We start from the raw sequence: 13,279 nt of genomic DNA, 5'->3' as shown, positions 1-13,279 counted from the left end.
ATTATTCATGCATGGTATGGGTGGGTGGGTATATGTATACCACAGTGTATATGTGGAGGTCAGAGGATAACTTTGTGGGGTTGGTTCTCTCTTTCCACCTTTATATGCCGTGCCAGTTAGTTTTTATTGTCAACTTGACACAATCTAGAGTTACCTGAGAAGAAGGAACCTCTCTTGAGAAATTACAGATTGGACTGGCCTGTGGCCATGTCTGTCAGGACAATCTCATATATGGGCAGGTGGTCCTGCATTATATAAAAGAGAAAGCCAGAGAGCAAGTCAGTAAGCAGTATTCCTCTATGGCTCCTGCTTCAGTTCTTTCTTGAGTTGCTTTTGATTATGATGTTTATCACAGCAACAGAAAGAAACTAGGATATAAATTGGTATCAGGAATGAGGCGTTGCTGTAATGGACTTGACCTATGTTATTTTGGTTTGGGGAGGATTATGGAAGTGTTTGGAACTTTGAGCTGGAAAAGTCACTGAGCGCTCAGGGATTAATGAGCTGTTCTGTAGGAATTTGGAAGATAAAAATGCAGACATTGGAGGCCTGGCTCATGAAGTTTCAGAGGGAAATAAAGACTCTCCTAGGCCATTCTTTTGGTACTTTGGATTTAGAATCTGTGGTTACTGATCACCTGGGACTAAAGAATCACCTATGATTAACAAGAGACCGGTACCACTTAAGTGAAACCTTTTGCGTTTTACTGAGACAATGGATGCTGGTCAGCTGGGCTGAAAATCAGCTGTGATTAACAAGAGATCATCATCATTGTGGTAAAATCTTCTGGGAAGTATTTCCTCAAGGCCAGCACATAGAAGCTGTGGTCCAAGGGGGCCAAGGCAAGACATCAAGTCAGCATCAAAACTTGGCAAATAATGTTTAAGAGTCTCCCATATGGTTTTGAAGGCATGAAGGGGGGTCCTGGAGAGCAACTGAGGCTTGGCATTGTAGGGTTAGAGTCTCTGCAGAGACCCCAGGAAGCCATTGGTGAAGGTGCAGCCTCAGTTGCGGTGAAGACCCCAGGATATTGGAGATGCCAGGATCATGCGATATCCACCAAAAACAGAAGCAGGTGTGTACTGGCACTGGCCTGAGCCTACTAGACAAGCTGTGGTGCTGCTAATAGCAGAGTTGGAGAGGTGGGACTACCCAAGTCCTTTGGAGCCCATCACAAGAGAGTTCCAGATGCTGGACATGAAGCTCTAGAATTTGGATTTATACTACTAGATTTGGGTTTGCCCTCATGTGATTGTTTTTGTGCCCTGGTTCTTCCCTTTTAGAATAAGAAGTATGTAACTTGCTTTTGATTGTACAGGAGTCCACAGTTAAGAAATGTTGGATTTTTAAAGAGATCTTGGACTTTTTTATTGTTGTCTTATTGTTTTGTTTTATTTTTTGAGACAGGGTATTCTATAGCCCCAGCTGGTCTGGAACTCTCTATGTAGACCAGGTGGCCTCAGTCTCAAAGAGCTATGCCTTCCTCTGCCTCCCATGTGCTAGGATTAAAGGTGTGTACCACCATGTCCAGCTGGACTTTTAAAGTGTTCAAATTTCTAAAGACTGTGACATTTTTAAAAGTTGAACTCTTACATTGTAACAGTAACTTAAGATATTGGGGACTAGAAATGAAAGGCTATGGTTTAGCAGTGACATATTTGTGTGTCAAGCTGACAGCTATGGGCTGTGCTAGTTCTTTTTGTTATCAATTTGACACAATCCAGTGTCACCTGGGATGAGGGAGTCTCAATCGGAGGATTACATAGATCAGACTGTCCTGTGGCCATGTCTGTGAGGAATTGTCTTGATTGTTGATGGATGTGGGAAGACCTGGCTCACTGTGAGCAGTGCCATACCAGGGCAGGTGGTACTGGGCCTTTATAAGGGAGCCAGCCAGTAAAAAGCATTCCTCCATGGTTTCTGCTTCAGTTTTTCCTTGAGCTCCTGCTCTGATTTCCCTCAATGACAGACTGTGACATCAGAAGTGTAAACCAAATAAACCCTTTCCTCCAAGTTCCTCTTGGTCATGGTGTTTATCAGAGCAACATTAAAGCAAACTAGAACAGAAAATGGTATCAGGAGAGTGGGGGTTGTTATGACGTACTTGACCGTGTTGTTTTTTTGGAAGGATTGTGGAAGTGTTTGGAACTTTGAGCTGGAAAAGCCAGTGAGTACTCAGAGCTTAAGATGTTCTAGTGGGAACATGAAGATAAGAATGCTGAAAAATGCAGATAATGAAGATTTGGCTGCAAAGTTTCAGAGGGAAGCAAAGACTCTATTAGGAGCTAAAGAATCAGCTATGATTAAGAAAAGACCTGGGGCTGGAGGGATGGCTCAGTGGTTAAGAGCTCTGGCTGTTCCTGCAGAGGACCCGGGTTTGATTCCCAGCACTCACATAGCGGCTAGCAACCATTTGTAACTCCTGTCCCAGGTATCTGATGCCCTCTTCTGACTTCCATGGGCATTGCATAACATAGGTGCACTTACACACATGCAGGCAATACACTCATACACACATAAAATAAAAATAATAAATAAAATATTTTTTAAAAAAATACCAACCTCACTAAAGTGAAACTTTCTGTGCATTACTGAAATAATGAATCCTGATCAGCTGGACCTGAGAAACCAGCTGTGATTGGTAAGAGATCAGTATCACTGAGGTGAAATCTTCTGTGGGAAGTATTTCCTCAGGCCCAGCACACAGAAGCTGTGGTTCAAAAGGGCCAAAGCTACATATGAAGCTGGTAGCAGAACTTGGTAAACAATGTATAGGAAACTTCTACATGGTCCTGATTTTGAAGGCATGAAGGGGTCATGGAGAGTACCTGAGGCCTGGAACTATATGGCAGGGTTGGAGTACCTGAAGTGAGATGGAAAAAGAAAAAGGTGAAGGTGCAGCCTGAGTTGTAGTAGAAACCCCAGGATATTAGAGATGACAGGACTGTGGGACATCTGCCAAAGACAACTGCAGTTGTGAAGTGGAGCTAGCCTGGGCCCATGAAACAAGCTGTGTGTGATGTGGATGGAAGAGGTGGAGAGGTAGAGCTACACAAGCCCTTTGGTGCCCAGAGACCATGAGTGAGTGCCAGATGTCAGGCACTGAGCTAAACTGCTGGACTTTAGTTTTTCCATAGTGTAATTGTTTTTATGCTCTGGTATTTCATTTTTTAAATAATGAAGTATATAACATTGTAAGTTTACAGGATCCCACAGCTAAAAGACTGAATTTTTAAAGAAACAATAAACTTGAAAGCATTTTTTTAAATTACGGGAAAAGGCTTTACCAACTGAACCATTTTGCTGGCCCCTGTTGCAGTTGTTTTAAGGGGTCTCAGCCGGGCACACGCCTTTAATCCCAGCACTCAGGAGGCAGGGGCAGGGGGATCTCTGTGAGTTCAAGGCCAGCCTGGTCTACATAGCAAGTTCCAGGTCAGCTGGGGCTACAGAGAGATCCTATCTCAAAAAAAAAAGAAAGGGAGCAAGACCAATAAGCTGTGGCACCCACGCACAGTCCGCTCCGCCTTCCCAGCCGCGGCGGTTCCTCCCAGAAAGAAAGAAAGAAAGAAAGAAAGAAAGAAAGAAAGAAAGAAAGAAAGAAAGGGTCTTTCACTATAGCCCACATTGGCCTCAAACTCACAGCAATCATCCTGCCTCATCCCTAGAGTGCTAGGATTATAGGCATGCACTACCATGCTTGGCTTCTTGGACTCCTTTCTCACTTGTCCACAGTGCGTCCCAGATCCTGGGTCCAGCAGCCCACCAGAGCCCAGTCACACTCACTTGCCTCATTCCCTTCAGCCCATCTACCTCTCTCTCCCCACAGCCTTTCCTCATGCCCCGGAGCTGCATCTAAAGCAGATTGGCAGAACCTGGGCACAGCTGGAGTGGGTGCCCAAGCCCCCTGAGCTGGGGAGGACACCCCTTACCCACTATACCATCTTCTGGACCAACGCTCAAAACCAGTCCTTCTGTGAGTCTCTCCTCAGCTGCCCACAGCCCACAGCCCAGAAGGCTCAGCTATCATAGAGGCATTTTAGCACCCCAGGCTAACCATTTACCTTACCCACAGCCACCATCATGAATACCTCCTCCCACGGCTTTGTCCTACACAACCTGGAGCCTGCCAGTTTGTATCATGTCATCCTTATGGCCACCAGCCGGGCAGGAGCCACCAACAGTACGGGCCTCACCCTGATGACCTTGACCCTAGGTAAGGGGGCAGACTGGCAGTGGTGGCTGTTGGGAGGGTGACCCCTGCCTCAAGCAATTCTAATTTTCAAAGTAATAGGGAACTACCTCTGCATCTGCAGGTTTAGGGGAAGAGACTTGTGCCCATCCAAGAATCCCCTCCTGGGGAAAGAAACCTAGCCCCACTCATTGTCCCTGACTTACATGTACTCCAACCCAGAGCTTCATAAACTTTTTCCACTTAAAAATTTACTTATTTGGGCCAGGCATGGTGGCACATGCCTTTAATCTCAGCACTTGGAAGGCAGAGGCAGGCAGATCTCTCTGAGTTCAAGGCCAGCCTGGTCTACATATTGAGTTCCAAGCCAGCTGGGGCTACAAAGAGACCCTGTCTCAAAAGACAAAAAAAAATTATTTACTTATTTATTTTTACTTTATGGGTATGAGTGTTTTGCCTGCATGTATGTAAGTATGCCTGTATATGCAATGCCTTCAGAGGCCAGAAGTAGGCATTGGATCCCATGTGGGTGCTGGGAATCAAACCCACGTCATCTGGAAGAGCAGCCACTGCTCTTAACCACTGAGCCATCTCTCCAGCCCCTAACCTTTTCCACTTTTGACCCGTTTTCACCCAAGAATTTTTTTTTTTTGGTCTTTTTGAAACATGGTCTCCCTGTAGCCCCAGCTGGCCTGAAACTCACTATGTAGACCAGGCTGGCCTTAAACTCACAGAGATCCACCCGCCTCTGCCTCCCAAGTTCTGGGGCTACAGGCATGAGCACCATGCCTGGCTTCACCCAAGAAATTTTTACACAGTCCTTGGTATGTAGGAATGTAAAATAGACACATAGATCAAGCATTTTCTGATTTTAAAAAATCATAAAGAAGTTTATTTTAAAACAATTATTTGGTATATGTATAATTTTATCATTTACTAAAGACTAACATAAACCTGTAATGAAATGAATTATTTTTTACATAAATAATTAAATATTGACTGAATATTAGATACTGCAGAGTATAGTGCATCTTTGATGTTTTTCAGAGTTGGTCAATATTTTGATTTTTTACTCATCAAAGCTGAGAATACAACTTTACATAAATATGTTGTACAAAATAGCAGAAGTATGCTGGGGGCCATTTCAGAAATTGTTGGAAATTCTGTCCTAATCTCAAACTCATTTAATGATTTTTTTAACTCAAGTCAGAAACTCAAAACAGCAATTTTTAAAATCAAACATTCTAACATGATATAATTCAAAGATACACTAATTTGATATTCACATGCTAAGAAATGATGGTAGGAAAATATATTAAAAGCTTTGTTTTCCATAATTAAACCAGTATGCTTCTGTTAGAGCAGAAAACTTCGTACATACAGTCAAAACACCATAATTCACAGCATATGATAGTCTTGATTCTGAGCCGGTGTTTTGGCCAGTGTCCGTTGCCACTCTACGCAGTGCAAACTGCATATGTTTGTCTTCAGAACCAGGGTGCAGTGAAGTCACATGATATAACACGGGTGAGCACTGCCAGAAACTTCTCAGATTCATTTCCTATTTGATTTTTAATCAATTTTTGGTTTTGCACTTTCAGAAACTTTTTTTTTTTTTGAGACAGGGTCTCCCTGTAGCCCCAGCTGGCCTGGAACTCACTACGTAGACCAGGCTGGCCTTGAACTCACAGAGATCCACCAGCTTCTGCCTCCCAAGTGTTAGGACTAAAGGCATGCGCCACCACACCCGGCTCCAGAAACTTTTATTGCTACCAAAATTTTCACTACTTCCAAATTCAGTTACCCTACAGGGTCATGACCTACAGTTAAAAGCTGCAAACTGAGGTCTAGAGAGATTTCTCTATGATTAAAAGGACTAACTGCTCTTACAGAAGACCTAGGTTCAGTTCCTAACATCCACATAGTGGCTAACCACCATCTGTAACTCCTGCTCCAGGGGATCCAGTGCCCTCTTCTGGCCTCCACAGGCACTGCATACTCAATGTACACTTACATGAGGGCAAAATTAAAGTAAGTAAGTGGCCAGGTGTGGTGGCAAATGCCTTTAGTACCAGCACTCAGCCAACCTGGTCTACACAGTGAGTTCAAGGCCAGCCTGGTCTACATAGTGAGTTCCAGGCCAGCTGGGACTACAAGGAGACCATGTCTCAAAAAAAACAAAATAAATAAATCTTTTTTTTAGCTTGTGGACCTGAGTTTGATCCCCAGAACGTACCTAAACATGTATCACAGAGATCAACAACATTGTCAGTTCCCATGTCCCCAACTTTCAGAAGAACTTGTGCAATATAATGCCTCCTAATACAGTCAGATGGAAATTTAAAAGTAGATTGTGTCGGGGCTGGAGAGATGGCTCAGTGGTTAAGAATACTGACTGATCTTGCAGAGGACCCACGTTCCATTCCCAGCACCCACATGGTGGCTAACAACCACCTGTAACTCCAGTTCCAAGGGGTCCAATGCCTTCTGACTTCTGCAGGCATTGCTCAACACAGGTGCATTTACACACATGCAGGCAATACACTCATACACATAAAATTAATATAATTATTTTTGGTCTTTTTGAGACAGTCTCCCTGTAGCCACAGCTGGCCTGGAACTCACTATGTAGACCAGGCTGGCCTCAAACTCACAGAGCTCTGCCTGCCTCTGCCTCCCGGGTGCTGGGATTAAAGGCAGATCTCTGTGAGTTCGAGGCCAGCCTGGTCTACGTAATGAGTTCCAGGCCAGCTGGGGCTACAGGGAGACCCTGTCTCAAAAAGACAAAAAAAAATTTTTTTTAGAGATTGCTGTGCACTAACCTCCCCTTGCCTTCCCTGGTCCCAGGGGCATCTGAGCTATACATCCTCCTGGGCCTATTTGGCTTTCTGGTTTTGTTCATCAGCCTCTGTGCAACTGTCTGGTTCTGCTGCAAGCCTAGGTGAGTGTTTTTGAGACTGTCACCCATGAGTGAGGTGGTGAGAAATCTAGTCCCTTCCAGGCCCAGACTTGACCTGGCCTTTACTTGCCCTCTTCTCTAGCAGGAAGAATTCCTTATGGCCAAGTGTGCCTGACCCAGCTCACAGCAGCCTGGGCTCCTGGGTTCCCACCGTCATGGCAGAGGTGAGCATTAGGTAGAGAGGGGTATAGACTGTAGCTGGTAGCTGAGGGACAGTCACTAAATGGATACCTTCTGAGGGGCACACAGCATAAGCCTCACTTCCAACCAGTGCCCCCACCCCCACCCCTTTGAAGGGATGTAGGCCTGAATTTCAATCTCAAACTTCGTTGCTTCACAATGCAATGGATGCGTGGGCGCTGCAGGGAGTCTCACGGGTTAGGAACACACAGGCACTAGGCAAGTAGATGGATTTGTGCTCCACCACACATCAGGAAGAGCCCCACAACTGCTTTAACTCAGGAATAGATAATGTCTGGGTCAGACACTGGAGATAAAGTATATCCTCACTTCATGTCCTTGTGTTTAGGAAACCTTCCAGGTGCCCAGCCTCTGGGACCCCAGCATACCATCCATCACCAAGATCACTGTGCTGGAGGAAGAGAAGAAGTCAACATCCTGGGATTCTAGTGACAGCTCAGAGGCCTGCAGCTTCCCCACCCTAGTCCAGGCCTACGTACTCCAAGGGGCCCCAAAAGCATCTTCCATCCAGTTCCAGCCCCCATCTGGCACCAGTGACCAAGTCCTTTATGGGCAGGTACTGGGCAGCCCCACCAGCCCAGGACCTGGTCAATACCTTCGCTGTGACTCCACTCAGCCCCTCCTGGGTGGCCTCACACCCAGTCCTAAGTCATATGAAAACCTTTGGTTCCAGCCTAGCCCCCTGGAGACCCTTGTGTCCCTACCCCCAAGCCAGGAGGATGACTGTGTCTTTGGATCACCCTTTGACTTTGCCCTCTTTCAGGGGCTCCGGGTCCATGGAATAGAAGAACAGGAGGGTTTCTAGGACTTCCTGGGTCCTTGCATCTTGAAGGCCCTGTCCTATTCAGATGAAAAGAACTCACCACTAAAATCTAACAGAAAAGCAGAAAAGCTCAGTCTTTCTCCATCCTTGGCCCCCAGCACTTCTCCATCACCCCTACCTCCATAGGCTGGCCCTCCTTCATACTCAGAGCCAAACACTGCTTCTTCCAGCCCACCACTAGCCTTTTATGTTCCCTACAGTCTCTTAAACTGATTTTATATTTTGAGTTTCAGATGGTGTTTTTAGAAATCCTTGCCAAATGTGATTAGTGTATACCTATCATCCCAACACTTGGGAAGAAGAGGCAAGATTGCAAGTTCCAGGCCAGCCTGGGCTACCTAGGAGATCTTGTCTCAAAAGTTAAGCAAAAAATAAATAATAAACTTTTAATAATTTGTTTATTTTGTATATGTGTGGGTGCACGCAGAGGTCAGAGGACAACTTGCAGGAATTGATTCTCTCCTTCCACCATATGGGCCCTGGGTTCAAACTCAAGTCCTTAGGCTTTGTGGCAAGTACCTTCACCCACTGAGCCATCTCATTGGCCCCCAAAAAGAAACTCTTGAGTGTGCCCAAGTGTCTTGTACTTTTTAAGGCCCAGCAGTTGGGAGGATATTTCTCAGAATCATTCATCTGTTTTTTTTCCTCCCTTCCCTCTTTCTTTCCTTCCTTTAGCCAACTCTCACTTGGCATTTAGCTCCTGTGCTGGCAGTGAGATTCAAACAGGGCAGTTCAACCCCTATAGACAGCCCCCCATACTGGTGATGGAGACTTAAAACTCATTATCAGGAAACAGAGGCAAGGCTTATTTGGAGGAGGTCAGAGTGCTGGGAAATATGGTGAAGAGAGCTGGGAAAAGGCTAGGCATGCTGGGCAAGGTGCTACACACCTGTAATCCCAACCCTTAAGAGGCCGAGACAGGAATATTGTGAGTTTGAGATCAACCTGTGATGCACAGCAAGTCAAAGGCTGACCTTGAGCTACATAGCACAACCGTAACTTTAAAAAAGACTTACCAAGGAAATATAATTAAAAACGAGATCTTAAGTTTGGGGACATACCTCCCTGGTAGAACATTTGCCTGGTATGTGTGAGGCTCAAGGTTTGATCTCCAGGACAGGTAGAAAGAAATTTCTTTCCAACCCAGAAACCCTGTTTCCAAGATTAAAAGAACTATATTATTTAATAAGCATTAAACCAAAATGTGATATGTATGGCAGGCCATTTACTAAAGAGATTTAAAAGATAGGGGCTGGAGAGATGTCTCAGCAATTAAGAGCACTGACTGCTCTTGCAGAGGACCTGGGTTCAATTCCCAGCACCCACATGGTGGTTAACAACCATCTGTAACTCCAGTTCCAGGGGAATCCAACGCCTTCTTCTGACCTCCACGGGCACTGCATGACATGGGTGCACTTACACACATGCAGGCAATACACTTATACACATAAAATAAAAATAATATTTTTTTTAAAAAAAGAGATTACAAGCCAGGCATGGTAGTGCATGCCTTTAGTCCCAGCACTCGGGAAGCAGAGGCAGGTAGACCTCTGTGAGTCCAAGGCCAGCCTGGTCTACATAGTGAGTTCCAGGCCAGCTGGGGCTACACAGAGACCCTGTCTCAAAAAGACCAAAAAAAAAAAAAGGAGATTACAAAGACAAATATTATCCTTAAAAAAGAAAAATCTTTTCTGGGTGAGGAAGAGCTAATCTTCTTAAAGGAAAGGGCCTAGACCCCAGTGGATGAGCTTGCACTAAGGGACATCTGGGGACACTTAACTTGACACAATAGGCCTAACAAATGACAAAGTGTATGAATTCCAATGGGGTGGGAGGGGGGCTATGGGAGGGTGCCAATGGGGAAGGGGGTATAAAGATGATTAAGACTGATTAAGATGTTCCTTATGAAATACAAGAAAATTTCAATAAAAACTTTACCAAAAAATTTACTTATTAATAGAATTATATAAATGTGTGTATGTGTGTGTGTGTGTGTGAGTGTATGGGTGTATGGGCACTACAGCATGTGTAAAGGTCAGAGGATAATTTGCAGGAATTGATTCTCTCCTTCCACCATGTAGGTCCTGGGGATTGAACTTAGGTCATCAGCTTGGTGGCAAGCATATTTACCGGCTGAGCCATCTTGTCAGCCCCAATCTTACCCTTTATATACAAGTGGATACAACCTATCACATACTTTCTCAAGATAAACCAGTCCTCTACAGCACCAATTTCACACAGAGTTCACTCTAAATCCACCTTGTAAATGAGCTAGCCACCTGTATTATCCAAAATAAAACAAATTTTTCAAATATACGTTGCAGAAATATTTGCAGAATGAAGCTAGACATCATTGAAGCTGGGGTCCTCCCCTCCAACATAGACTAGAAGGAAGATAGTGCACCATCATTTCTGATCATTACATTTCAAAGAGTTTGCTCCTAGAACCCTGAGAAAAACATTCCTGGGTTGGAACACTAGTAAGAAGACTGATTTTCCCCCCCACTGGGCATGGTGGCACACGCCTTTAATCCCAGCACTCAGAAGGCAGAGGCAGGCGGATCTCTGTGAGTTCAAGGCCAGCCTGGTGTAATAGTGAGTTCCAGGACAGCTGCGGCTACAGGGAGACCCTGTCTCAAAAAGACCAAAAAAAATTTTTTTCCATGTATCTAAAGAATAAGGTATTCTTTGGGGGATGGTGAGGGGTGGCTACACACATATTTTTATTATATTTATTTATATGGGGGACACATGTGCATGTGCCACAGCACTTGCACGAGGGTCAGAGGACAACCCGCTGTTACCTGCTGAGCCATCTTGCCAATCCTGTGCACATTTAAATTTTTATTTTATGTGTATGAGTGTTTGTCTGCATGCCTGCACTTAAACAAGTGTACCCATGTCATGCAATGCCCAAGGAGGCTAGAAGAGGGCATCAGATCCTCTGGAATTGGAGTTAAGGATAGTTGTTAGCTACCATGTGGGTGCTGGGAACCAAACCCAGGTCCTGAGTTTCATTATGAAATTTTTCATAGATGCACATCGCTGTACCCTCTCCTGTCCCTACATTCCCCGCTCTCACCAGTCCCCCTCTGGCTCCTAAAGGGTTCCTCTCCTGTTGTTCATGGCACATATACATCTTTTTTTAAAATCCAGATTCTACACTGGAGAGAAAACATGCAATATTATGTCATTCTTCCCTCAGTACCCTCTCGCTGCCTTTAGACCTCTTCCTCCTTCCTCACAATGCCCCTTCTACTACCATGTTGTCTGTGTGTGTGTGTGTGTGTGTGTGTGTGAGAGAGAGAGAGAGAGAGAGAGAGAGAGAGAGTAGAGAGAGAGAGAGAGAGAGAGAGAGAGAGAGAGAGAGAGAGATGTGTGTTCATGTGTAGAAACCACAAATCAACCTCTGGTGTCTTCCTCTTCACTTTCTACCTTATTTTTTGAGACAAGGTCTCTCACTGAACATGAAGCTCATGGTTTTGGCTAAGCTGGTTGGTCCATGAGTTTCAGGGATCCACCTGTCTCCACCCCCACCCTCAAGCAGTGGGGTTATAGACTTTATGCCTGGCTTTTACATGGGTACTGGGAACCAAACTTAGGTCCTCATGCTGGTACTGCAGGTACTTTTCATCAACTGAGCCATATCCCTAGCCCCACCCCTTTTTTAAAGACAAGGTCTCATGTAGCCCAGGCTGGCCTCAAACCTGATATGTAACTAAGAATGACTTAAACAACTTCTGATCCTCCTCCCTCCACCTCCCAAGTACTGAGATTAAAGGCATGTGCTAACATGCAGGGTTTTGTTTTGTTTTTTTATGTGTATGGGTGTATTGCTTACATGTACGTAAGTGCACCTGTGTCATGCAATGCCCATGGAGGTCAGGAGAGGACATCAAATTCCCCTTGAGTTGTTAAGCTGTCATGTGGGTGCTGATAATTGAACCCAGGTCCTCTACAAAAGCAGCCACTGCTCTTAACTGCTGTGATGTCTATCCAGCCCCCCTCCACCATGCCATTTTTATGTACTACTGGGGAACTGGCCCAGGACTTTGTACATTCTGGTCAGGTACTCTACTAACTGAGCTATATCCCCAGCCCCTCAGAAACTTTTTATTTTTATTTTTATTTTACATGTATGAGCATTTTGTCTGAATGTATGTAAATGAACCATGTCTGTGCAATGCCCTCAGAGACCAGACAAGTGCATTAGATCTCCTGGAACTGGCGTCACAAACTCCAGCTGCCATGTGGGTGCTGGGAACCGAACCCAGGTCCTCTGCAAGAGCAGCCAGTCCTCTTAACCACTGAGTCATCTCTCCAGCCCTCCATCCCAGAAACTTTTTAATTTTATGCAAACACATTTGTCAGTTCTTGGAATTATTTCCTGTGCTATTGGAGTCCTTTCCAGAAAGTCCTTACCTATGCTGATATCTTAAAATGTTTTCTCTACTTACTTCTAATAGTTTCAGAGTTTCAGGTCTTACATTAAGATCTCATCCATTCTGAACTGATTTTGTGGAATGTGCTATATGGGTCTAGTTTCATTCTTCTACATGTGAGTATCCAGTTTTCCCAGAACCATTTGTTGAAAGGGCTATATTTTCTCCAATGAATCTTTTCGACACCTTTGTCAAAAATTTGGTGGCTGGGCTGGCAAGATAGCTCAATAGGTAAAAGCACTTGGTGTACAAGCCTATTGTGGAAGCAGAGACCTGACTTCTGTAAGTCGTCCTCTGACCTCTACACATGTATGAGCATGCACTGTGGCACAGTCGAGCCTGCACACACACACACACACACACACACACACACACATGCACTGCGCGGGTGTGTGCGTACGTCGATGTTGGTGAAATGGGAGATCCTTCATGTCATCAGAAGACCTGGAAATGCCAGGTCTAAGGTTTGTACTCCGTGATCTAAATAGTTACCCTAGGGATCAGGCTCTGCCCTTGTCAATGATGTGGGTGAGATGGGGGGACCCTTCCTGTAATCAGGAAAACTGGAAATGTAAGCTTAGGGTCTGGACTTCCTTGTCCAAGTGGTGCCAATCAATACCTAGTGGTCAGGCCTGGCCTTGACTCTCACTGAATGTATGCAGCTA

General features: G+C 45.0%; 1 protein-coding gene across 1 annotated transcript in view; it reads left to right on the top strand.

Moving 5' to 3' along the window:
- Nucleotides 1-8,525, top strand: part of Csf3r (colony stimulating factor 3 receptor) — a 21,889-nt gene extending 13,364 nt beyond the window's left edge. Inside the window, exons 13-17 of the mRNA XM_008832150.3 lie at nt 3,827-3,973; nt 4,073-4,213; nt 7,037-7,130; nt 7,231-7,312; nt 7,678-8,525. Of these exons, the coding sequence (XP_008830372.1) occupies nt 3,827-3,973; nt 4,073-4,213; nt 7,037-7,130; nt 7,231-7,312; nt 7,678-8,154 (941 nt within the window). The 3' untranslated portion in view covers nt 8,155-8,525. The remainder of the gene's footprint in view (nt 1-3,826; nt 3,974-4,072; nt 4,214-7,036; nt 7,131-7,230; nt 7,313-7,677) is intronic.
- Nucleotides 8,526-13,279: the final 4,754 nt, after the last annotated feature.

This window comes from Nannospalax galili, unplaced genomic scaffold (genome assembly GCF_000622305.1).
Source record: "Nannospalax galili isolate Female #2095 unplaced genomic scaffold, S.galili_v1.0 scaffold1055, whole genome shotgun sequence".
Lineage (NCBI taxonomy): Eukaryota > Metazoa > Chordata > Mammalia > Rodentia > Spalacidae > Nannospalax > Nannospalax galili.
The sequence above is the reverse complement of the archived record's forward strand: the minus strand, read 5'-3'. Positions and strand labels throughout refer to the sequence as shown.